Genomic DNA, 25,409 nt, shown 5'->3' with positions numbered 1-25,409 from the left:
ACAGTTAATATTTTAAACTAAGCGACAGCAAACTCAATCAACAAATAACGAAGTGTGTAGCTGGATGAACACAGCAGGCCAAGCAGCATCTCAGGAGCACAAAAGCTGACATTTCAGGCCTAGACCCTTCATCAGAAAAGGGGGATGGGGAGAGGTTTCTGAAATAAATAGGGAGAGAGGGGGAGACGGACCGAAGATGGATAGGGGAGAAGATAAGTGGAGAGGAGAGTATAGGTGGGGAGGTGGGGAGGGATAGGTCACTCTGGGGAGGACGGACAGGTCAAGGAGGCGGGATGAGGTTGGTAGGTGGGAAATGGAGGTGCGGCTTGAGGTGGGAGGAGGGGATAGGTGAGAGGAAGAACAGGTTAGGGAGGTGGGGATGAGAGTTGCAGTGGGAGAGAGATTCCCTGAGGTTGGTCTGGAGGGAGGAAGGGTATGTTCTTCAGGTTAGGGATCCCTGGAAGAGGCTTCGCAGTGAGGTTAAAATTGTGATCAGAGATAATGGGAACTGCAGATGCCGGACAATACGAGATAACAAAGTGTGTAGCTGGATGAACACAGCAGGCCAAGCAGCATCTCAGGAGCACAAAAGCTGACGTTTCGGGCATAGACCCTTCTTCAGGGAGAGGGTTCTGAAATAAATAAGGAGAGAGGGGTAGGTGGACCGAGGATGAATAGAGAAGAAGATAGGTGGACAGGAGAGTATAGATGGGGAGGGGACAGGTCAGTCCAGGGAGGACGGACAGGTCAAGGAGGCGGGATGAGTTTGGTAGGTGGGGACTCTCGTCCCTGCCTCCCTAACCTGTTCTTCTTCTCACCTATCCTCTCCTACGCCTCAAGCCACACCTCCATTTCCCACCTACCAACCTCATCACACCTCCTTGACCTGTCCGTCCTCCCCAGACTGACCTATCCTCTCCCCACCTCCCCACCTATACTCTCCTCTCCACCTATCTTCTCCTCTGTCCATCTTCGGTCCGCCTCCCCCTCTCTCCCTATTTATTTCAGAACCCTCCCTCCATCCCCCTCTCTGATGAAGGGTCTAGGCCCAAAATGTCAGCTTTTGTGCTCCTGAGATGCTGCTTGGCCTGCTGTGTTCATCCAGCTTCACACTTTGTTATCTCGGATTCTCCAGCACCCGCAGTTCCCATTATCTCTGACCTCAATCTCAAATACTTGCTTTTTTTTATTTATGAACTACTTTGTACAACTAGAAAAGAACTTACATTTATAACTTAACTTTTATGCCTTTGGATGTGCAAAACTGATTACTTTTGATTTTTGAAGTGTGTTTCACTATTGTTCTGTGGGCAGACATAGTCAACAGCTTACAGTAAGGTTCCACAAACAACTCCCTTAATGATATTGCTCAAGAAATAAATGTTTCAGAACATTGGATAAATGACCCTACTCCTGTGGAATAACACCAGAGAATCTGTTATACCTACCTAAATAGTTAAAGCCTCATCTGCCCAATCTGAATGGCACTTCTTTCAATAACACAATCCTCCCTCAGAACTGCACTGAAGTGTCAGCCCGGACACCAAGAAATAAACATAATAGTAAAACTGAAGTGGATGTGAACAGCTCTTCTCTAGTTCCCAGATTCACAGTAATCCAACAAAAGAACGTTTTTGTTTTCTATATGCAAAGAAAATTTATAAATGTGCCAAATCTGACATGGTACCATAATTTTCCATTTTTAACATGTGCAACTTTGATTTTTTTGACTCAACAGAGTAATGGAACATCAGGCAGCACACTGATGAAGGACATAATTTATGTCACGCTGGAAATTTTGTCGAATTGGGGCAATGTTGACAAAGTCGGCCTAACAGAAGTGCAATTTTTTGACCTAAAACATCAGAAGATTTTTGTTTCTCCTCATGATGTCGATGTCAGAAATGCTCACAGTCCTGGGAACTTGAATCGTTTAGTGAATGGAAAGACAAAAGTAAGTGAAATGGATCTATAAAGGAAAAGGTATTCTTTTTGTTTTCTAATTGTATAATATAAACAAGTTGTCTTTGATTCCACCGATACAAATAACTGCTCCTTTGAAAAGTTAAAATAAATGCTAAATTATATTTTCCTGGTTAAAATGAATTGTTTTCCCATTTCCAAATTGAATTTCATACCAACAACCCTTATAATAAATAAAAAGTGAGATGAAAAAAACTTTAAATAACTGGCTGCTTCACATCTGTCAGATATTGGAATACCAGCTTCCACAAGAAATTTGTTCAGTCCTCCTGTCTTATGGAGTCTTGTGGCTTTCAGGATATTTGGTTTTTCAGGGAGTGTAATGGAATGCTTTCCACTTGTCTGGATGGATGCAGTGAAACAACACTGAAGAAGCTCAACACCATTCAGGTCAGAGCCACCTGCTGGATTGGAACTCTATCCACAGCCTTCAACATTCACTGCCTTCACCATGAATATATGTGGATGCAGTACAGGAAGACTCTGACAGCATTTTTCACATCTAGAACCACCACAGCAGGAGATGAGTGGGAACACCACCACTTCCAAGCCACACACCACCCTCGTTTGAAAGTACATTGCCATTTTTCTGCTTTCACTGGATCAAAATCCTGGAACTCCCTCCTTAACAGTACTGTGGGTGACTGTACACTGCATGGACAGCGGTAGTTCAAACAGGCTGCTCACCACCACCACACAGGAAAGTAGGGATGGGCAATTAATGCTGGCCTAGCAAGTGATACTAATGTCGTACAAATGAATAAATTAAAAAATCAGAACAAAATGAGAAGCATCCTCCTATGCTGTCAATTCAGGAGGACTGGCAGTACATGATCTTTTTATACATTATTCATGCGTAATGTATAAACGTTTTAAAAATTCTATTCAATGCTCTTAATTAGTATGCTTCTTATTTATGCTTTTTAATGTCCTTCACCACTCCAATAGTGATCCGCCCAAGAGCAGGTCCTCTCTTCGTTTCTCCATGTCTCATGCTCTTGACCTTTCCTATGTAGCTGCTCATATCACAGTATCACTACAGTGTGGGAGCAAGGCTTTCAGCCCAACAGGTTCACACCAACTGTCTGAAGAGCATCCTGCCCAGACCACACCCACTACCCTATCCCTGTAACCCTGAATTTCTCATGGCTAGATCCACCTAGATGCTATGGGCAATTTAGCAATGGGCACTCCACCTCTTTGGACTGTGGGTGGAAACCAGAGCACCCAGAGGAAACCCGCACAGACACAGGGAGAATATGCAGACTTCACACAGACAGTCACCTTAGGGTGGAACTGAACCCAACTCCCTGGCCCTTGTGAGGCAGCAATGCTCACCGTAGAGCCAATGTGCTGACCCAATATCCTCCCATTTTAAATTTTAGTGAGCAATACAACTGGGACAGTGGTGGTTTCTCATTGCCTTCCTCATATGTACTTAAAGAAACACTGTCTCTCTTCCTGACTGATCTTCCATTTGCAAAGCCATTGTCCCTGGAGCTTCTAGATTTTCCATCATCACAATCAAAATGTTATGGTCCTGAACATTGGTCAAGGCTTATAATCTTCAGCATAGGGCTTTTGTTTGGATGACAAAAATGAGATCTTAAATGAACCTTTCACCTTAATCTATTACCTATTAACAGTAAAATATAGTGCAGTGTCTTAAACTTTAAGGTTTCTAAATCCTATTTTAAGATTCAGGAAAGAGAAAAAGTTCTAGGAGATGCTATCACTCTTGAAAGCCTACATTTAACTTGTTCTGAAGCTGCCCACACCAAAAGAAGATATTAGCTGAGGGATTAAAAGCTTAGCCCAACAAACACGTTCAAATACAGGTGTCCAAAGGATGAGAGAGCTGTTTCTCTTTTATATTTTCTTAAGTTTTGGTCAGAAGTAATAAGAAATGAATCGATTTACAATAATTGGAAATATGTTTGGTAAGGTATTATGTTTCAGTTGTCTTCCACGAATATTAGCTGATTCTGAGTAAGGCGTAATGCAGACTAGACTTTAGCAATATTCAAAGTATGAGGTAAAATCATAGAATTAAGATGTTCATTTTTATGACAGCAATGTATCATTGAAGCAATTGCCCGTTGACATTCTGCATTAGTTTCTGCACTTCCAAATTTCTTTGTTTTTCATTTAATTATATTGATAGTTGTAAAAACATGTTCTTCCCTCAGTTAAGAAAAGTTTAACCTGATGATGTTATTAAGATCTAACCTTTCCTCTTTCCACAGACTACCAAGGAACGTCACATGTGGACGTGCCCTTTCCATCCACCAGTTCAATTATATTTTGTTGTGCGTAGCCCAATCAAATCGTGTGACTTCGGTATTTCTAAGATCAAAATTTGGAATTATAATAGAAGTCTTAATGTAAGTTGTTTTTATGTTTTCCTACTTTTGTGCAGATTATTACAAGGTACGTCTTAGAAAGTAATTTTTTTTAGATTTACCAATTAAGCAAAATATATGGGTTTTCCTAAAAGTGAGTGAAAATATCAAGTGTTTGTTTGGATAGGTGGACAAATCCTCTAATTGTTAAAACATGTATCTGGCACTGTGTAATGAAATAATGAGAATTTTGACACTTGTTTGCCTTACATTGGAATAGATAATAGGAAATCTCATAATGCATTGAAGTTCAGCCTATTGACATAATACGTAAATGAGTAGAATGTAGAACACCCAGGGATTAACATAGTGGATTATTAAGCTTATCCTTACTTTACTTGCACTCCACCAATAATAGCAATAGAATGTGCTATTGCTTATCCTGAACCAAGGATCCCGTGCACAACATAACATGTAAAGCATATTGGTGTCTTTCTGCTATGTTGCAAGACAAATGTTAGGAGTCTACAAAAGACATTTAAGCAAATAAATTAGCTATCATTTTTATCTCTAAACCTTAAAAATTCAATTCTTAAAAGTAACTGAGAAAATATTAAATGCTCAAATTAAATTACATTGCAGTTCATTTGTTACCACCAATGATACCAGTACAAATTCTGATTCATAATAAACAAGATCTCAAATCAAATTTGTGACTTCCAAAGTTTCCTAGGAATGTATGTAAATATTTGAATACATAAGCAATGCCGTGAATTCCTGATGTTCATGAGAATCAGAGTACGAACAGTTGTAGTCAGAGAACTAGGAGCATGTCAGCCAACTTGTCCTGTCTAAACTTAGAAAAGAGTCAAATTCTCAACTATACCTAAAGTGTTTGTGATAATGAAGAAGTTATTTTATTTTAAGTTTTCAGAAATTGTAAATAAGGAAATCAGATAAAATGTGGCTTTTCTTGATGAGAATATTGTAGCCATTATAATTTGACGGTTACGACATATTAAATTAGGATGGGACAATATGATTGTAGTGCTTTAAGTAATGAGGAATAGCAACAACTGGCTAGAAGCAGATTGCTTCCAGCAGTAAACCAGTCAAGAATGGGGGATTGTGCGTGCAATGCTAAATGTACAACATTTTAAAAAGAGGGTGAAAATTCTTTATAAACTTTGATGCCCTGAATCCAGGATTGGTTTGAATAGGTGTATAAGAGAAAAGGGGATACTGGAACAAGGGAGAAGTATGTTATTCAAACTATTTGTTTGAATGCGTGATAAACACCAACGGGATTGAAAGAGCTAAAAGGCCTATTTTCTAGCTATGTTGTATTTCAACATATCACAATAAAATGCATTCTACATTTTTTTTTACTTAATGCATTTGTAATATTGCAAAATTTGCTTTCATTGTCTAAATTCCTTTAGGAGCTTGATGTTGGGGCAAAGGATGTAAGGATTTATGTGGACAGTAATCTGGTATATGAAGAAGAGCTTGAAAAAGGCTGTGGAAATCAAGTGTTTGATTACAGTACAACCATTGACTTGAGAACCACCAAAAGCAAAGCTTCACTTGATACTTCCAGTGGGAGTGATATGGAAGAGCAAACTGAAGAAATGGTGAGCTCAGAAAGAGACCCAAGCATTGAGCCGCCAGAACAAGCAACTTCCTTATTCTTTCGAAATTCAAGTTTAGAAGAGAGAAATACAGTTGGTGCTTTCAGTGGGACTGATACAGATGATCAAGCTAATGTAATTGAGAGCTCAAAAGCAAATCTTAATATTGGTTCTCCACATCAAGCAAGTTCCTCATTCTTTTTAAATTCGCACTTAGAAAATAAGAAAACTACATTAGTTGATTTGAATGATTCACCAAAGTGCAGAATTTCTGCCATGGAGGAAGACACAATGTTAACAGCCTCAGTTTCACTGGAGACATCGCTCCTGCGAGTAAATATTTCAGAAACCAATAAGGAGGAAGAAATTTATGCTGATGAAGAACCAGTTATGAAAGACCAGGTGGAGAAAATAACAGGAAAGAAAATAACAGAAATGCCGTCAGCTTCAAAAATACCATCGTGGCTAAAATCACCAGAGAAAGAAAAACCCAAGCAATGTAAATGGAAAAAGCCTCCATGGCTCAGTGATGAGAAACTCGTAGATTTAAAAGTTGACAACAACTCAGCTAAAACTAGTGAGGCAAATTGTAATTGGCCTGATCTATCTGACCCTGTCAGTAGTTACAAAAACTCAATTGGTGGAACTGACAAGATTTTAAAATGTAATAAGAAGAAGTTAGTTAACTCTTCTGAAAAGGACAAAGTACTTACTGACAAGAACTATTTAGATTTCCTGGATGACTTCAGTGGAAGTGACTGTTATATACCCTCGTCACAGGATGAGGAGAATCAAAGAACTGACTTTCCTGTAAGTGGAAGGAGAAGCTCTATGAAAAGTGCAAGAACTAAAGAACTTTTTAATATTAATGACACTGAAGGACTTCTTAAAATAGGTACAGTGGTTTTATCATCTGTCATTTTCTAATTTTTTTCCTAAAAATCATTTAAAACCTATTATGCTGCAGTTTAATGAGCTTTAAAGTAAAATGGATGTACATTTTTCAACATTATTAAATAGAATGGATCAAGATTTTTTGTGTCTGTATTACTAGATGTGGAGGCTTCCAAAATCTAGTGTTTTTAAGACTCATAGCATTGGCCAAGATATTTTAAGTACCATCTGAACAGATTCAACCAATAGTAATACCCTTTAATATTACCACTTATCTGTCTGCTATTTTTTGCAGCTAAGAATCTAAGGCTGACCTGTCCCCAATGCATCCATCAGAGCAAATCAGGGAGTAATTTACTCAGCACTTGAGTAGTATTCCTCTTTTTCATGACACCTGCTGCTGGAATTTTTGGAATTGAAAGTCCCATATGCACTTTTACAGCAGCTGAGGAATGATAAGTGAGGGGATGAGGTGGCACATGGGTAAGTGACTGGGTAGGAGTTACGGTGTCAGGTGGGTGGGGGTGTATAGGGTGCTTAGAGTAGGTCAAGTGGTTCAGGCCAGGCAGGACGTATTTGGACCGGCAGGTTTGGGCACATCTCAGTTGTGCTGGACTGGTGGTAAGAACATAGAACATTACAGCGGAGAACAGGCCTTTCGGCCCTCGATGTTGCACCGACCTGTGAAACCAATCTGAAGCCCATCTAACCTACACTATTCCATTATCATCCATATGTTTATCCAATGACCATTTAAATGCCCTTAAAGTTGGCGAGTCGACTACTGTTGCGGGCAGGGCATTCCACGCCCTTCCTACTCTGAGTAAAGAACCTACCTCTGACATCTGTTCTATATCTATCACCCCTCAATTTAAAGCTATGTCCCCTAGTGCTAGCCATCACCATCTGAGAAAAAAGGCTGTCACTGTCCACCCTATCAAATCCTCTGATCATCTTGTATGTCTCTATTAAGTCACCTCTTAACCTTCTTCTCCCTAACGAAAAAGGGAAGGAGTTTGAACCCAGTCAGGTTGATCTGGAACAGGTTCAGGTCCAGGATTGGGAGAGTGTGGTTGGGGGTCACAGGTAAATTGGACATTCAGTTCAATAATTATCCAGAAGTTGGCTATGTTTTTGTTCGTCAGAATCTCTGAATTCACTGACTTTAATGGACTGTTACGCAGGGCTCCAAACACAGGGGATTTTCCCATCAGAGAATTTTATTTCCTGGGCACTTTCTGCAGAATCAACTATGTCGGGATTTCACTGGTACTAACACACAACTGTAGCCTGTCCTGCTCCAACGATTCTCTGATATTTGAATACCTGTGCCAATGTGTACATTTTGAATTGACATGATCTTACATTGTGCAGTCAGGTACCTTACTTCAGTGATCAAAAACTTCAATTTCATACTGTAAAATATTGTTTAAGTAACAAGATGGAAAGTCTATAATTCTTTATGTCCTGTGTCACACATTAATTTTGCTGGTGTCAGGAATTATTTATTCACTGCCATTAGATAGTCATATTTGTGTACTTCAAAGCAGCACAGTTAACTTTACAATCCTCTATTTTATGTAAAATATTGCACGCATTGAGTGTGTAAGTGTCTAAGTTATCCTTCGCTCTCCATTTATGTTCAGTTTTAATATCTCATCTCCCCTTGCCCTCCCGGTCTCAAATTTTCAACGATTATTAGCAAGCATCTCCCGATCTTTCAATGCTGCCACTCTTCAAGAAGAATTTCGAAGTATATTTGTAGCATTTTCTTTTCCCTTTTCTGGAAAGCTGACAATTTGAGAGTTGAGAAAGCAGGACTTTGCAGGTAAAATACCTTTTGTCCATTCGGAATGTGTCCAGTCCATCAAAGTTGATTTTGCAGGAGCAATGTCTGAATACTTGGAGGTAGCTTTAAGGGGAACGCTGGCATTTGTTTGACCATCCTCCTTTTAATACAGAAAATGTGGTACATGGAATTTCTCTAGTGTTTTTGTGTGTCAGTAATATATAATTCAGATTTTATTTTTAGCTTTGTTGAATTTAATTTGAAAATTATTTGCCCATCCTACAACCTTGAATACCTTCCACTTTTACATTGAACTTCCTTTTTGTTACTTCCCCCATGTCTAGCTTTAAAAACTTTTATTTGAGTTCTCCTGGTTCTGACAAAAGTCATCTACATTTTCTGAAGAAGGGTCTAGGCCCAAAACGTCAGCCTTCTTGGTCCTCTGATGCTGCTTGGCCTGCTGTGTTCATCCAGCTCTACACCTTGTTATCTCAGATTCTCCAGCATTTGCAGTTCCTACTGTCTCATCTACATTAACTCTGTTTATGTTTCCATACGCGCTGTTGGACCTGCTGAGGATTTCCAGATTTTTTTGGTTTTATTTTGGATCTCCTACAGCCACAGTATTTTGCTGTTGTATTGGTGTTGTTGACTGTGTGCGTTGCAAAGTGGACTAATTAGAACAGAAACGATTCAATGTAATTCATCTTTTATGTTGTCTTTTTCAGATAATCAGGGAGCTACTTCAAAGACTTCAGGGTCTTCAAGACCCAAGTGGAAAAATGAACAGGATGACACACTGATGGAATCATGGGATTCTTTATTAAAGTTTAACAGATCACAGCGAGGTCGGATAGCCAACATGGATTTTGAGGGAGACATTTTTGATGAGTTTTTGCAAGAGCAACGAATTGGAAGAGAAATAGGATTGAAATCCTTGTATCAGGAATCAATGCATGAAGTTGAAGAGGAAAAGGAAGAGCATACAACTGACCTTGAAAGAGATGATGATGGGAGTGATGATTTTGAAATTCCAGTTTTGCCTTTTGGCTGTCATTTAGTTATTAATATAACATCAACTTGGGGTGACAGACATTATGTTGGACTTAATGGGATAGAAATATTCAGTTCAAGTGGAGAACCTGTACAAATAGCACAAATAAGAGCAGATCCAGCAGATATTAACATCTTACCTGCTTATGGCAAAGATCCAAGAGTTGTTTCAAATTTGATTGATGGTGTAAACAGGACACAAGATGATATGCATCTCTGGCTTGCACCTTTCACTCCAGGAAGGCCCCATTTGATCTATATTGACTTTGTAAATTACTGTCACTTGGCCATGATTCGAATTTGGAATTACAACAAATCGAGAATACATTCTTTCCGTGGTATTAAAGATGTTGAAATCTTATTGGATGGGAAACTGATCTTTAGAGGAGAAATAGCCAAGGCATCGGGAACCTTAAATGGAGGTAACTTATGTTCTATTCATTGTTTTTCTCTGTACTGTGTTTAAATTGATTCGGTACAGGTAGTCAAATAATGTTTTCTTATTCTTGTTAGCATCAAGTAAACAATTATTCAATCACTTTACAGCATTATATTTGGCAACAATAGTCAATACTAATTATATTGTTCATGCAAAATTTAAAACCAACTTTTCTTTGCACCTTATTCATTCAACAACATCCTTATATTTAATCCTTTTCTTCCTTATCTCTTTGTTTGAAGTGTATCTGTGCTACTTAAGTTACTCTCTTTGTGATAATGCATCCCACCTTCTAACCACTTCCTGGGCAAGGAGGTTTCCCCGAATTCCCTTTTTATATTCATTGGTGACTTATTTATTTATAGTCTTTGTTTTGGATTTGTGAATGGTAAAAACATTTTCTTGTTGTTTATCTTGTAAAACCTATTCAGAAATTTCTGTCAGATCTTTTTCAAGGAAAATATTTTTGAAGGAATATTACAAGAAAGTAAGTACTTTTTTAAGTAGGCATGTGAAAGTACACTATTGGATATTATTGTAAAAAGGAACATTTTGTTTAGGTTTTTCACCTGCACTCATCAAGGCAATTCATGAGAAACACCACTGTAAAGGGAAAACAATCCTTTTAATGTATGAGAAGATTGAGCTTGGATTGATTGGCAAGTGCACTCTGAATGACACAGATATTTTCATGGAGAATGCTGCACTTAGGTAATTGCAATTAACTGAAAGCTTTGTTCAGATTTATAGTGGGTAGATTGATCATGGCATTACCCTGAGAAATGAACCACAGATGTTGGTTGTTAGGCTGAAACAAGTGTAATGTGTGTACGTGTTCTTTCTGTATGTAAGAACAAGCTCTGTGTGTTAGTTTATGTAAGCTTCAAGCACACACAAGTGCAGCACTCTATGAGCCTGACTGACTATCTTAAATCATTTGTCAGTGTATATCTCAGTGCACTCTGGATGATTTAGCAAATGATGTCCAATCATAGAATCATGTTGGACACTGTAGGTAGAATCTCATAGGGCTCTAAATGATGTGGGCAGTGATGAGAAATCTCTCTGGGCCTCACAGAAAAAAATGCTCCATGAAACTCAACAAAATCGACACTTACCCAAAATTTGACAAGACTTGGCCCTACATATTTTGTGTTTTGCACAAGAGAGTAATTGGACAGAGGTGAGTGTTGTGATGATCTCTGAGGAGAAGGTATTGGAAAGCTGAAAGATCTAAAGGCAGATAAATCACCCAGATCAGACTGACTACCCCCCAAGGTTCTGAAGGAGATATCTGAGGAGATCATGCATGCATTGGTGGTGATCTTTCAGGAATCACTGGAGTCAGGGAACCAGAGCCAGACTGCAGGATATTTGGAAATGCATGTTAAAATAGTCAACAAGATTTCATCAAGGGAAGGTCATGCCTGAAAAATCTGATATAATTCTTTGAGGAGGTAATGAACAAGTTACACAAAGGAAAGCCAGTGGATGTGATCTGTTTGGATTTCCAGAAGGCCTTTGACAAGATACTGCACAGGAGGCTGCTAAATAAGATAAGAGCCCAAGGTGTTGGGGCAAGGTGCTGGGATGGATACAGGATTGGCTGACTGGCAGTTGACAGAGATGGAGATGGAGGTAAAAATGTCTTTTCAGGATGGCAACTATTTTCAAGTGTAGCTCCGCAGGAATCAGTGCTGAGACCAGAACTATTCACATTATACATTAATGATCTGGAGGAAGGAACTGAGGACATCGTTGTTAAGTTTGCAGATAATACAAAGATAGGTGGGGAGACAAGTAGTGTTGTGCAGGCAGGAAGGCTACAGTAGAACCTGGACAGGCTAGGAGATTGGGCAGAGAAGTGGCAAATGAAATAAAAAGTGGGAAAGTGGGAGATTATACACTTTGTCTACACCCCTATTCTTCATATCAATGTTCTAAATGGGGAAGCCTTCAGAAATCTGAAGTACAAAGAGACCTAATTCAGGATTGTCTTAACGTTAACATAGAAGTTCAGTTGGCAGTTAGGAAGGCAAATGCAATGTCAGCATTCATTTTGACAAGAGCCAGGATGTACTGCTGAGGCTGTATAAGATTCTTGTCAGACCACATTTGGAATATTGAAAACAATTCTGGACCCCGTATCTAATGACAAATGTACTGGAAAGAGTCCAGAAGAGGTTCACAAGAATGATCCTGGGGAGAAGGAGCTTGTCACATGAGGAATGATTGAGGACTCTGGTTCTGCACCGGATGAAGTTTAGAAGAATGAGGGAGGAATTTGATCGAAACATACAGAATATGAGAGATCTTAACAGAGTGAACCTTGATAGCATGATAGAGAAGATGTTTCCTCTATGTTCTCTATCAAGTTCCACCGCCTCTACCCTGAATCCTGAGCCGGCTCACCAACAACACTCGCGCTGCCACCCTTCCTCCACTGCCTCCCCACTGCCTGCACTGGACCCACCCCAGGAGTCACTGTTCTTTAGGCATCGTCTCTTCACCATCTCACCAATGCCACTGTCAAGTCTCATGCTGAACCCACACTCATTGCGCAACCAGGAGACCCCGGCTCTGCTACTGCCATTGCCTCACCAATATCTAGGAGTCCCTAGCTCCCCTATTGGCTCAATGACTCCAGAGGTCCCTGTTCTGGGCCTACTGCCTCCAGGAGTCTCTGCCTCTATTGCCAGGCCAGGCCATCCTTGCACCAAGAGTCCTATTCTGGCGCCCTCCTCAAGGCATTACCAAATTTAAGAGTCTGCTGCTGCCTCTGATCGCTGGAGAAGCTTTGCCATCGAACACTAGGAGGACACCTTAGCTGCACTGCCATCACCGCCACTCCCACTCTTACTGCCGTGCCAATGCCACCGACTAACCTGCAAATGAAAACAAAAGAAAATAAAAAGAAAAGAGCAGAAATAAAAAGAAAAAAAAACGAAGAAAGCAGGTGGGAGCAGTGAGGCCCAGGCAAGAGCCCACACATAGCCCTGCTTGCTGCTGTGCTGCCATCTTAGAACCATCTTGCGAATTATCCTGATGAGTGTAGGATAGAAAATTTGATAAAATGTGTTTTTAACCTCATTCCTATCTACCTGCACAAGTCTCCGCAGGTTGAAGTCCAGTCTGGAGGTTTCAGCAAGTCAACCGAGTTGGCCCTTTTGTGTAATATAGAGCAAGTTTTGCCTAGTCCTATGGCATAGGAAGAGGAGTTAATTTAATTGTTTAATACCTTTACAAGTGAAAACATTGTTTTTGATGGTTGTAGAAATAAAACATTGAAAATGTGATTCTAATAGACTTTCCATATCCATTGTTTATGTGCAGAACCTTTTCTTTTGTTAACTTTGCAGCTGTTTTAATTTGTTTATATTGAGGAAATATTTCTTCTGGACTCACTTGTGTTTGTTCCTTATTCCAGCTCTGGAACAGTTTGGAGATACTATACTTTTCACTACAGATGACGAGATTCTCGATGCAATGTCTCAATACGATGAAACGTTTGCAGCTAATATTGATTATACTCAGCCACTCACATTTGAGGAAGAACTCAATAGACCTAGTACTGCAGATGGTGAAGGAGATGAGAGGCCATTCACACAGGCCGGCTTTAGAACAGAGAGCAAACAGGTAAGTCTATAGATGGTGACTTCAGCACCCTGGACACTGGATGTGAGTTTGCTCGCTGAGCTGGAAGGTTAGTTTTCAGACATTTCGTCACCATTCTAGGTAATATCATCAGTGAGCCTCCGACGAGGGCTTCGTCGGAGGCTCACTGATGATGTTACCTAGAATGGTGACGAAACGTCTGAAAACTAACCTTTCAGCTCAGCGAGCAAACTCACATCCAGAACCTCAACCTGAGCTACAAGTCTTCTCAAAACTCGCTACCCTGGACACTGTCACTTCCAGAAATAACTCTGGTTTTAATAGCACATAATAGATCTGTTTGAAAAATGTGAGCCCTTGGATTAAAGTGGCAGTGACCATATGGATGCAGAATTCTCCAAAAGTTTAGAAATGTGGTGTTTGTCTGGCTGGTGAAAGTGTGTAGTCATACCCCTCGGTGATAGTGATGGGACTTTTTAATATATATTAATGAGCTGGACTTGCATGTATAGAGCATAATTTGCACATGAAATACAACTTGTAAATATTATGTCTAGGCAGAAGGATGGTAACCAACTTCAGAAGGGCATAGATAGATTGGCAAAACAGGGGAGACTTGCAGTGAATGAAAGTTAATGTAATTAAGTGTCATGATTAATTTTGGTCGACAAATGAGAAGCAGGAGTGTAAATGAAATGAGATAATTTTAGAGGGAGTTGAGTAGCAAACCTCGGGAAGGCACACAATGACAGTTGCGTAGGACTTCCAGAAGGCTACTTAAAAAGTATAGATGCTTGGCTTTATAATTAGACACTTAATTCTGTTTCTTTCTTAAATTCAAGCTTCACCATCTGCCATGGTCCCCAGAACAATTCTGGGTTCATCATGGAGGATAATATCACTAGGCCAATGCTGAGCCTGGAAGAAGGAGTTCAGTAACGGGGCAGGCAACTTGGCATTTGAGAGAGGTAGGAACACCACCCTCAAATGCCCCCTTTCTACACTCCTCTGCAAGGTCTACTCCTCTCCTCAGTGGATCCTCCCCACTAATAAGCCCAATCCCTCGCCTCTCTCTCACTGTCACACTTACCCTGGTTGCCATGAGACCAGTTGGAATTACCTTGGTTCTGAACTCTGAGACTTTGAGTCCAGAGACTGAGTGTAGTCACAGTCCTGACCAGTGCTGCTACAGAGACTTCAGGTGCTGGATGTCAGTTCGCTGGCAGCTGTGAGGTGGGCCTTCCTCCTGAGTGAGGGTTACAAGTTCCATCTCCAACAAATGAACGTTCCTTAGAGCATTAAATGATTGGGGGGCAGTTGTAATTGCGGATGCACTACCAGGATGATGGTGTAGGGAAACCCTGCCATTCAGAAAATCCTGCCCATAGATTATGAAAGCAAAGGATTTGTGTTAAACATTTATAATAAAATAAATTGGTTAGGCCCCAGTTTGAATTGGGATCAGCTCTGGGCAGCACACAAGAGGAAGCCTTGCATAAGGTGTAGAGGTGATTTACTAGATAGTTGTCATCAAAGGATGAAAGACTGAATTTGGATGTCGAGACTAGAGAAACTGTTTACCTCCTTAGTCCTGGGCAATATTTCTTCCTCAGTCAACATCATTAAAGCAGGTTTTCTGATCATTATCGCATTGCTGCTGGTAGGAGTTTTGTTTGTACACATTGGCTGCTGAATTTCCTACCTTGCAATTTTAATAACTTAGGTAATCTGTTTCAGTGATATCCATTCTCTCTTTCTCCATTTTTCTCCAATTTGATCCTGTGTCTCTTGCAAGGAGTAATTGCAGTAGATCTAGGCACTTTTATCATCCAATTGGCAAAGGAAACACGTACTATTTGTGCTGAGAATTTGGGTTCCAGAGTTGAAAAGTAGATTTTGGAAGAGATGCATTTCATCTGAAGAGCAGAAGGCCCTGCTTTTGTTGCCAGTATTAACATTCATTGTGGATGAAATTGCTTGTGTGTAGCTAAAAGAAAAAGAATTACATTAACAAAACCTACATTACAGCAAAGCACAATAATGAGAGATGGAAAATAGAGAAAGAACCTTGGGTCTTTATGCTCCCTTCCTAGCACAGACACAACCAATAAATATATAATGTGACTATGTTCTCTAAAACATCTCCTATATCAGGTGTTGATGATGTATCAAAGGAAATGTAGGTGAGACAACTATACTACAAATTAATTAATGCACCTTTAAGTTCAACACTTAAAACAATGCTACTAATGGAATGTTGCCACTCAGTTTGTGTCTGGGTGATGAAAACTGGGACCAACTGTTGCCCACAAAATTTTTTTAGGGCACTCTTGGGCAGGTTTAATGCACAATCACAGTAGGAGAAAGTTTAAGTTATCAAAATGATTGGTTATTTGAAAGTCTATTGGGTTAACTAAGTCACATGAACCGGTATGGTAGAAACTGGCCAATCCAGTGATCATGACATAATCAGCAGATTTAATGATTACAACTTGGCCAGACAGGATGGTCAATATAGCAAGTCTTAATTTTTTTTATACCAAAAGCAACTTTTTTTTAAGATACTTGATGTCTCTGGTAAACATCACCATAGTTTTTATTTTGGCATAATCTGTTAGCAAAGTATTACTGTTGCAATTAAACCAATCTGATGGAAATGTAGCTAATGATAGTGATAATCGTGATGTTAGAAGTGGCCTCAAACAATTCATAAATCTAGCCTTTTGAGATAACAGCATGTAGTCTCTTTAACTACTTAAAATCGGTATTTTCAGGAGCAAGAACAAACCCCATTCCTGTTGGGTGGAACAGCCAGTCAGATGCGAGAGGAGTACACTGGGAAATGTAAGTATGGGTTGACAGAGCAAAGTTCTGATTATATCAGGGTTATGTTTGAAATTAATTCTTGGTCTTGTAGAGTTCTGATGAATCTTAATGAATTTTAAATGTATCTGTCAGATTTTTCTGGTTTAATGGTACATTATTACAGTACAATATTACAATACAGTATTACAGAAAGAATTCTAGTTCGATTTTGCTGTGCACTGGATATCCAACCCAGTGGCACCAAAATTCTCCTTTGCAGTGTAATTCCGCTGAGAACCAGCCCACTTCTTATTAAAATCTCAGCACACTTGGCCAGTGACTGACTGCCTGCAGGAGCAGACCAAATCCATGTGCTAGAATAGGGAAGAATGCCTGAAGGGAGTATGTCAGAAGGTTTTAGTTTTATGGCCTACTGGTATCAGTACAGAGAGAGATGTTCAAATAGAAAGAGGAAACGGCACAAAAACAAGGATATCTCCGTTGCCTCTGCAGCTTCAGCTAGGGAAAATGGTAGGTGTGCAGGCTGACTTTCACCAGCTCTTTAGGGTCACCAGCCTCCACAGCCATGTTTGCAGGATTTCAGAGAGATGTCAGTGTCAGATAATGGCTGGTCTGCGATTTCATGCAGTGGCTTAGCCTATTTCTGCTCTAGTTGGCTGGTGTGGTCACCTAACAAGCTGGCATGAATCCAGAGTTGCCAGGCTGAAATTTCGATTTATCAGGGCATTGCCTTGTTGGATTTCCCATTTTCTTTTCCAGGAATGACTTGACAATTTTAACACAGCTGGAGTTCCGGGCTATCTGATTTTGATACATCACAGTTTCACTATAGCTTTAAAATATCGTGTTGAACTGGAACGAGGTTGTGTGTACCTCTTCTTGTTTATGAATTATGTGTATTTGTGTTTAAAAATTAACATTTTGTTATATAGACTTGAAGTTTCTCTCTTTGAATTCCAGGTATACAGCTAAATTTCACTGTTACTTGGGGAGATTCTCACTACCTTGGGTTGACTGGACTGGAAATTGTAGGCAAAGATGGTCAGGCACTATCTGTCACAATGGATGATATTGAAGCTTCACCGAGAGATCTAAATGAACTGCCAGAGTATAATGAAGACAGTAGGACATTAGACAAGTATATCTTATTCATTAATTTGACAAGAAAATCAATTCAGTGATTACATTGCTGTTTAAAATGCATGCTCAGATGTTCATAAATCATATACACATTCCAAAACCTAAACGTGTTTCACCCCTGATCACTGTCATCTGTTGCAAGTGACCCAAATGTCTATTCTATGTTTACTTGTTGATTTGTCCTTTTTGAACTTTGTTGGTTTTGGAAAATTATGTTCCCTGTGCCTTTGCCTCCTAAGTAGACAGATCTGGCAGTAGGTCCCACTCCAGGCTTGAACACAAAGTCAAGGTTGACACTGAGGTGTAGTACTGAGGGAGTGCTGCACTGTCAAAAGTGCCATGTGCATGCTTGGGTAGATGCAAAAGAACTCATGGGAGTGTTTCAAGGAAAAGCAGAGAGTTACTTGTTTGACTTTAGGGCACTTTGAACTATCCAGTGATCCTAAGAAGTGCTATACTAAAATAAATAAAATTTCAGTTCACTAAAATTTGTTTCTATCCATATCTTCAGGTAGCAATTAATGAGGCATGGCATTTAAACTTGTATGGTTAAGGTGAATTCATAAAATGCATTTAAGCAATCAGAAAGACAGATTAACAAAGATTTGACATTTTGCCTAAGGCTGTATGTTCATATTCTTATCGATGGAGATATTCCAATTCAGAGCAAGTGTTCACTTATTAAGCCAACAATATTAAATGTGAAGGAAATGAATCAGTATTAGAAAATAATTGTTTTCAATAGCAGCATATCCAATAATTGATACTGTACGGGAGAGGAAGGAGACCAGATCTCCACTGCATTTATAAATGAGTGTGATGAGTGATAAATGGCATTATAAAATCCCAACACTTTTAAAAGCCAGAAAAACCCACCACATGTGATGAAAAAAGGCACACAGGTAGGAGTAGGAGATTCAATGAGCATCAACTTCCTGAACTCTGATAAAGCTCAGCACATTAGTGCAAGAAACATGGTTGATGGTTTTGTATGTTCTTGAATGCTAAGTGGATTCTCCAGTTAATCCAAATAACTTCACCATCATAAAGACCAGTTTAGAAAAGTCCATGTGACATTATCAAGTATCTTAATTTGCTTGGGCACAGCATTGGATAAGGGCTGTGGTCAATCCTAGGTGTAGTACCAAAGGAAATAAGCACAATAGCTACCTGTCACATCGAGCCAAGTTGTTGCAGTATCTGCTTGACTGGAAGGTTACCAGTTCCATAAACTTAATCCCTAAAGCTAGGTTAATTCTATCCTAGCTGATTAAATCTTTTTCACCATCTAATTCTTGTTTCCTTCCTTTACCACCAGCCCTTGTTACAGTCCCTTTTATCCTCTTTTTCTTTTTGCAATCTCTCTCTCTCACACATTGTTTTATTCAATAGTTACAGTGTATGCCATCCTGATGTGTCTGTTCTTGCTGTTTCACTGGCATCACCATTTTCTCCTGATTCATTACTCTTCTTTCTCATTCACACTCTCAATCTCTGTGTCATTATTACCCAACCCGTTTCCACCACTCAGTCCCATCTCTGTGTTTATGGATGCTCCCTCTGTTTTTTGACTTCCTCCAACCAGTTTACATACTCTTGCACGTGTTAACCTTGCATTTTCCCTTCTTTCTCTGTAACACACTTACTTTCAGTCTGCCCTCTATCTTCTTCCACATGTGTCATTTTCATTTACCTAAAAAAGCAGAAACATTCTGTTTGAAAGATTATAAAAATAATTTTTGTAGTTATGAACCTACTCCAATGCACCTTGATCTTGTGTACTTAAGTCTCCCCTTCAGATTCTGTTTGCTGTTTTACGCAGTGGTTGAGGATGAAATTGAAATGAAAAATGAAACACAACGAAATTGAAGGGAGCAGGGAATTTACATGTTCAAAGACAAGAAGATCGAGGAGACAGCTTAGATACAAAGTAGAAATTCAACCTAACCATAGTTTAAAGGACTAATTGATGCCTGGTACTTATTTGTTAAAGGCTAATTGATGGCATTAACATCACTTCAGAAGATGGACACATGTGGCTGATTCCTTTCACCTATGGAGAGAATCACACCCTCACAATCAATTTCCATAGACAACAGACCATTATTGGACTTCGCTTCTGGAACTATAACAAGTCGCCAGAAGATACGTACAGAGGGGTAAGTCTTTGGAAAGCGTTTTCAGATGGAATCTGGGAGAACATAAAAGACAGATTTTATTCTAACTTAACTGTTAAGCAGTGATATAATTTGACAATTTGATGATGTAATTTCCTAGTTCTTCTTAAATTTAGATAAAGCGTACATTGTCATTATGAGAAATAAATCTTGGTATCTTATCGCAGTATTTTATAGTTAGTTTGTTCCCTGTCTTGAAATTATCTCGTGCCTACTTAGGGTATCTTAGAACACATGAAAACCAAAGGGTTACTTTTGAAATTATGTCATTGTATAGCTAAATGCAACAACTGACCATTGTATGGGTAAATTTTTCTGATACAAGCTGAGCATAAATGAGGAAGAAAAACAGTTTGAAACACTCACTAAATCATTCGGCAATTTGTCCTGAGAATTCTGTTCTTTTAACAGTATTGTGGGACTACCATGGACATCAAAACAAAAATAAAGTGATCAAAAATAATGCCACAACTAAAGTTTTGGAATCAATTTTGCAAATGAGAATTAATAATATTTACACGATACCTTCTTAGTTCTTGCTCTGCCTCAAACTTCCAAATCACATTTATCTTATGAAGAAAAACTATTCAAATGTAGCACTGTGCCTAGAATTAGTTGGAGGCAGTGATTCTGACGAACAGACATGTAAGGAAGTGTCCCAAGTCCACAACTTCAGAAACTGCTTCCCTCTTTAAATGCGCATAGTAGGCCTTTTTTTATTCACTCATTGGACTTGGGCTTTGCTAGCTGGCCGACATTTATTGCCTGTCCCTGGTTGCCCTCGAGACGGTGATGATCTTCTTGAACTACTGCAGTCCATGTGCTTCAGTACCAATCTCAGGACTGGATTTGGATCTTTATCGCAGACCTGAATAGGGAAGATATACAATTTCCCTGCCAGGCAAAGCCTGTCAGAAAGCAATATCGCACTGAAAAGCATCCAAAAGACTGAGTTTATTAGGTGCCTCCTGTCTCTAATATCCTGCTTATTGCTGCCATCTGTCTCGTGAATTTGGGCTTAGAGCAGTAAGCTGATGTGACATGAGAATCAGAATCTCCTAAGTTCTATGCAGCAAAAGGCAGAATTGTTTTCCTTTTTCTTGTATCATTGCTAGATGGATGGAGTTTAATAACAAGGAGGTTATGATGCAGCACTTTATGGTGCTGGTGAGGCCACATTGGAAAATTGAACAGTTTTGGTCTCCTTGCTTGAAAAAGGGTGCACTGGCACTAGACGGGGTGCAGAGGAAGTTCACTAAATTGATTCCGGAGTTGAAAGGTTGGCTTATGAGGAGAGATTGTGTAAACTAGGACTATACTCATTGGAATTCAGAAGAATGAGGGCAGGGGGAGGTTATAGAAACATATAAAATTATGAAGGGAATAGTTAAGATTGAAGCAGGGAATTTGTTTCCGCTAGTGAGAAAAACTAGACTTGGGGGCATAGCCTCAAAGTAAGTGGAAGTAAATTTAGCACTGAGCTGAGGAGGAACCTCTTCCAAAAGGTTTTGGACCTGTGGAAGTCCCTGCTCAATGAAGCAGTTGATGCTACCTCATTAACTGTTTTTTGAGACAAAGATAGATAGATTTTTGGAGAGTAAAGGAATTGATGGTTGTGGTAAGTGAGCAGGGAACTGAAGCTGAGTACATGAAAAGATCAGCCATGATCTTATTGAATGACAGAGGAGGTTTGAAGGGCCAGATGGCTTACTCCTGCTTATATTTATTAAGTTCTATGTACTCTGTGCCACTCTAAGATAAAATCAGCCCCAGGTTATCAGTATATTGCTCTTGGAGTGATCTGCAATAAAAATATACAATGACTCACAAACTATGGATCTTGTACACAAATATAGCACTTTCAGTTGTCAAGTTACGGTGCTTCCGAAGACATGCTCTACTTATAGTGCCACCTTTATATTGCTCATTGCAATTTTCATAAGACATTTGGGTGTCAATTTATCTTTAGAAAGTGGAAGGCAATATCGTGCTGGAAGCATGCTCCCAGGTAAACCCATCTCTCTTGGGTGCATTGGTGAAAGGGTTTCTGTGGGATTTCCTGAGCATTTCATGAACTTGAAACAGTTCATGCAAAAAGCTATTAATCACGCTTTTCACGAGTCAGTTATGATTTATTACTTTAGTATTATTTTACCCAGGACCCCTTCTCCCACAATTCAATGGAAAGCATTATTCCGTCTATATTGTTTGCTCCTTATGCATCTCAGTAAGATGCCTTTAACTTGTTTTCTTCCAAGACAGAAAATCCTAAGTCAGCTCACCTTTTCTTATAAGTCAGACTGTTGAAACTCGGGATGAACTTTGTCTCTTCCCTGCACTGTCTGCTTTGCTTGTTTCTTCAATACAAAAACTGGGCACAATGTTCAAATAATGATCTAACCAGAGCAGTTTGACAACTAGTTTCTCAGATGTCTTGACTTTTCTAAGTGAACATGTGATTAGCTTCTTTGATTGCTATGCCATAGTAGATTTCCAGATTCGGTTTACTAAGACTCCAAAGCCTTTTCCCTTGGTAAAAAAGATTGGTAAAAAAAACTAGTGTAGGCTTTTTGCACACTGAAATGGGGAAATTTGTAATGGGGAACAAAGAAGTGGCTAACAAACTAAATTCTTACTTCATTTCTGTCTCCACAAAGGACGACATGAATAACGTAACAGAAATGATGGAGAACACAGGCTTTAGTGGGAGGGTAGAACTGAAGCAAATCGTTATTAGGAGAGAAATGTTGTCAGAGAAATTTATGAGATTGAAGGCTGCTAAATCCCCAGAGTCGAATAATCTACATCCAAGCATACATAAGGAAATGGCCCTAGAAACGGTGGGTGCATTGGTGGTTATCTTCCAAGATTTCTTAGACGCTGGAACAGATCCTAAGATTAGAAGGTAGCTAATATAGCCCTACTATTTAAGAAGGGAGGTAGACGAAAAACAGGGAATTATAGACAGTGAGTATGCCCTCAGTAATGGGGAAGATGCTGGAGTCCACAATCAATGATTTACAGCAGAGCACTTAGAAAACAGCGATGGAATTCGACACAGCATGGATTTACAAAAGGGAGATCATGCTTGCAAATCTACTGGAATTCTTTGAGAATGTAGCACGTAGAATAGATTGTGGGAGCCAGTGTATATGGTTTATTTGGACTTTGAGAAGGCTCTTGACAAAGTCCCACAAAAGAGATTGATGTGTAAAATTAAAACACATGGCATTGGAGGATAGTGAATTGACATGGGGAGAAAATTGTTTAACAGTTTGGAAACAAAAAACAACAATAAATGGGTCTGTTTTTGAATGGCAGGCAGTGACTGGTGGAGTACTGCTGGGCACTAAGTTTGCAGCTTTCACAATATATGTTAATGGTTTAGATGAGGGATCTAAATGTAATATCTCAAAATTTGCAAATGACAAAAGTTGGGTGGAAGGGTGAGGTGTGAGGAGAACGCAGAGATGTTATAGCGTGATTTGAGTGAGGGAGAACTCATAGCAGATGCGGTATAATGTGGATAAAAGTGAGGTTATCCACTTTGGTAGCAAAAACAGGAAAGCAGATTATAATTTGAATAGCTGTAAATTGAGACGGGATTGAGAGTAAATACACAGGTGCAGTAGGCAGGAAAGACAAACCTTACGTCACTTTAGTGAGTGGATTTGAGAACAGAACAGGAAGTCTTGCTGCAATTATACAGGGTATTGATGAGGCCACACCTGAAATATTGTGTATAGTTTTGGTTTCTTTATCTGAGGAAGGAGGCTGTTAATATAGAGGGACTACAGCGAATGTTTCCCCAATTGATTCCTGGGATGACAGAACTAATGTATTCAAAGAGATTGAGTTGGTTGGGATTGTAGTTTTGTAGCTGAAAATGAAGTTTTGAAGAATGAGAGGGGAAATCCCATAGAAACCTAGAAAATTCTAATGGGACAGGTTAGATGCAGGAAAGATTCTGCCAATGGAGAGGGGAATCCAGAACCAGGGATCATAGATTAAGAGGCAATCCTTTCAAGACTGAGATGATGAAGAGAAGTTTATTTACCCAGACAGTAGTGAGCCTCTGGAATTCACTACCACAAAGTGGTTGAGGCCAAAACATTAAGTGTTTTCAAGAAGGAGGTAAACCCAGCCCTTGTAACTAAATGGATCAAGGAATAGTAGGGGTTCAGGAGCAGGGCAGCATTAGGGTCTTGAACTCAATGATCAGTTATGATCATAATGAATGACGTATCAGTCTCAAGGGGTCGAATGGCCTACTCCTGCACCTTCCTATGTATGTTTTTATGAATTTCAGCAGTTTGTAAAGTATGCATGTCACTTTCCTTACTTTCCATATGCAATACTTTATGTTTTTCTGGACAAATTGTAACCTGTAACCAGTGAATAATTGTAACATTTAAGTAAAAGCATTTCTCACTTCTGAATAAAATTTATAGACATTGTTGGAGAAAAGATGTAACTAACATTTAATGCTACGTTTACATCTGTAATTTCCTTAACTGATCTTTCACCAACAGTCTAATATAAATCCGGGAAAAGAAAAAGAAACTGTTTGGTAAAGTGGTATTTCCTTTAAATCATAACTAGGCAAAAGTTGTCCATGTTACCCTCGATGGATATAGCATTTCACCACCAGAGGGCTTCCTCCTCCGAAAAGGGCCAGGCGTATGCCATTTTGACTTTGCTCAAGAAATTCTTTTTGTAGATTATCTCCAGAGGACCAGCAAAGTAACAGCAAAGCAGCAGACCGGGTAAAAGCATTTCCATTACATATTTTCTTGTACGTTATTTTGAAATTATTTAAAACCAGCACAGACAGGCCAAGACAATTCTGAATTTCTCACAGCTCTAATACCATTAAAGTATAAAATTGATAAACGCTAGAAGCCATATGAGTTTTCTCAGCACCAAATGTTTATTCCTTTTTAGTTGCAAACACATGAAATCTAAGGTGACAATCTTTAGATTAGATTCATTTGCGTTAATTTAGTTATGTTTGAAACTATATAATCATGAAATTATATGAAATATAATGTTAAACCTTTTAAGAATAAATGGTGACTTTCCAACTGTTCATTATATGTTTGTTTTACAAAAGTTGGTTTGTGGATTTAAAACATTTTGTAAAATTAGTAAGAATGCAATTGTGGAAACTGCAACCAATCATTCAGTATCTTTAGCGCAATGTATTGATAACAATGTAAGATATTTCCTGTCTCCTAAATTCTGCACATTTCTGAATTGCACACTAATATTTTTGATAGTAACTGTCTTAGGAACGTGGAACAGGCTAGTATGGATTATGAATCTCCTTTGATGCCATGTGGCTGTATCCTTTAACTTCAGGAAGTCTGCTACCAAAAGAGTGTTACTCTCACCCTAATAGTGTATGGGTTTGGAATTTCCTTGTGACTTTCACTTGGGCCACAGAATTAAATTAAATAATCCAAATGAGCATTGAATTTAATCACGAGTCATGCCCTTTAAGCTGGAGTTTGCACAATC

At 39.2% G+C, this 25,409-nt stretch overlaps 1 protein-coding gene across 3 annotated transcripts in view; it reads left to right on the top strand.

Annotated features, from left to right (window-relative positions):
• Positions 1-25,409, top strand: part of LOC125462367 (katanin-interacting protein) — a 119,523-nt gene that overhangs the window by 74,787 nt on the left and 19,327 nt on the right. For all 3 annotated transcript variants that reach the window (XM_048552360.2, XM_048552361.2, XM_048552359.2), the window contains 10 exons: positions 1,739-1,954; positions 4,230-4,367; positions 5,768-6,851; positions 9,368-10,114; positions 13,559-13,767; positions 16,521-16,590; positions 17,533-17,710; positions 19,706-19,871; positions 24,492-24,655; positions 25,169-25,233. In XM_048552360.2, coding sequence (XP_048408317.2) covers positions 1,739-1,954; positions 4,230-4,367; positions 5,768-6,851; positions 9,368-10,114; positions 13,559-13,767; positions 16,521-16,590; positions 17,533-17,710; positions 19,706-19,871; positions 24,492-24,655; positions 25,169-25,233 — 3,037 coding nt within the window. The remainder of the gene's footprint in view (positions 1-1,738; positions 1,955-4,229; positions 4,368-5,767; positions 6,852-9,367; positions 10,115-13,558; positions 13,768-16,520; positions 16,591-17,532; positions 17,711-19,705; positions 19,872-24,491; positions 24,656-25,168; positions 25,234-25,409) is intronic.

This window comes from Stegostoma tigrinum, chromosome 23 (assembly GCF_030684315.1).
Source record: "Stegostoma tigrinum isolate sSteTig4 chromosome 23, sSteTig4.hap1, whole genome shotgun sequence".
NCBI lineage: Eukaryota > Metazoa > Chordata > Chondrichthyes > Orectolobiformes > Stegostomatidae > Stegostoma > Stegostoma tigrinum.
Note: the sequence above shows the minus strand (reverse complement) of the source record. Positions and strands in the feature narration are given on the sequence as shown.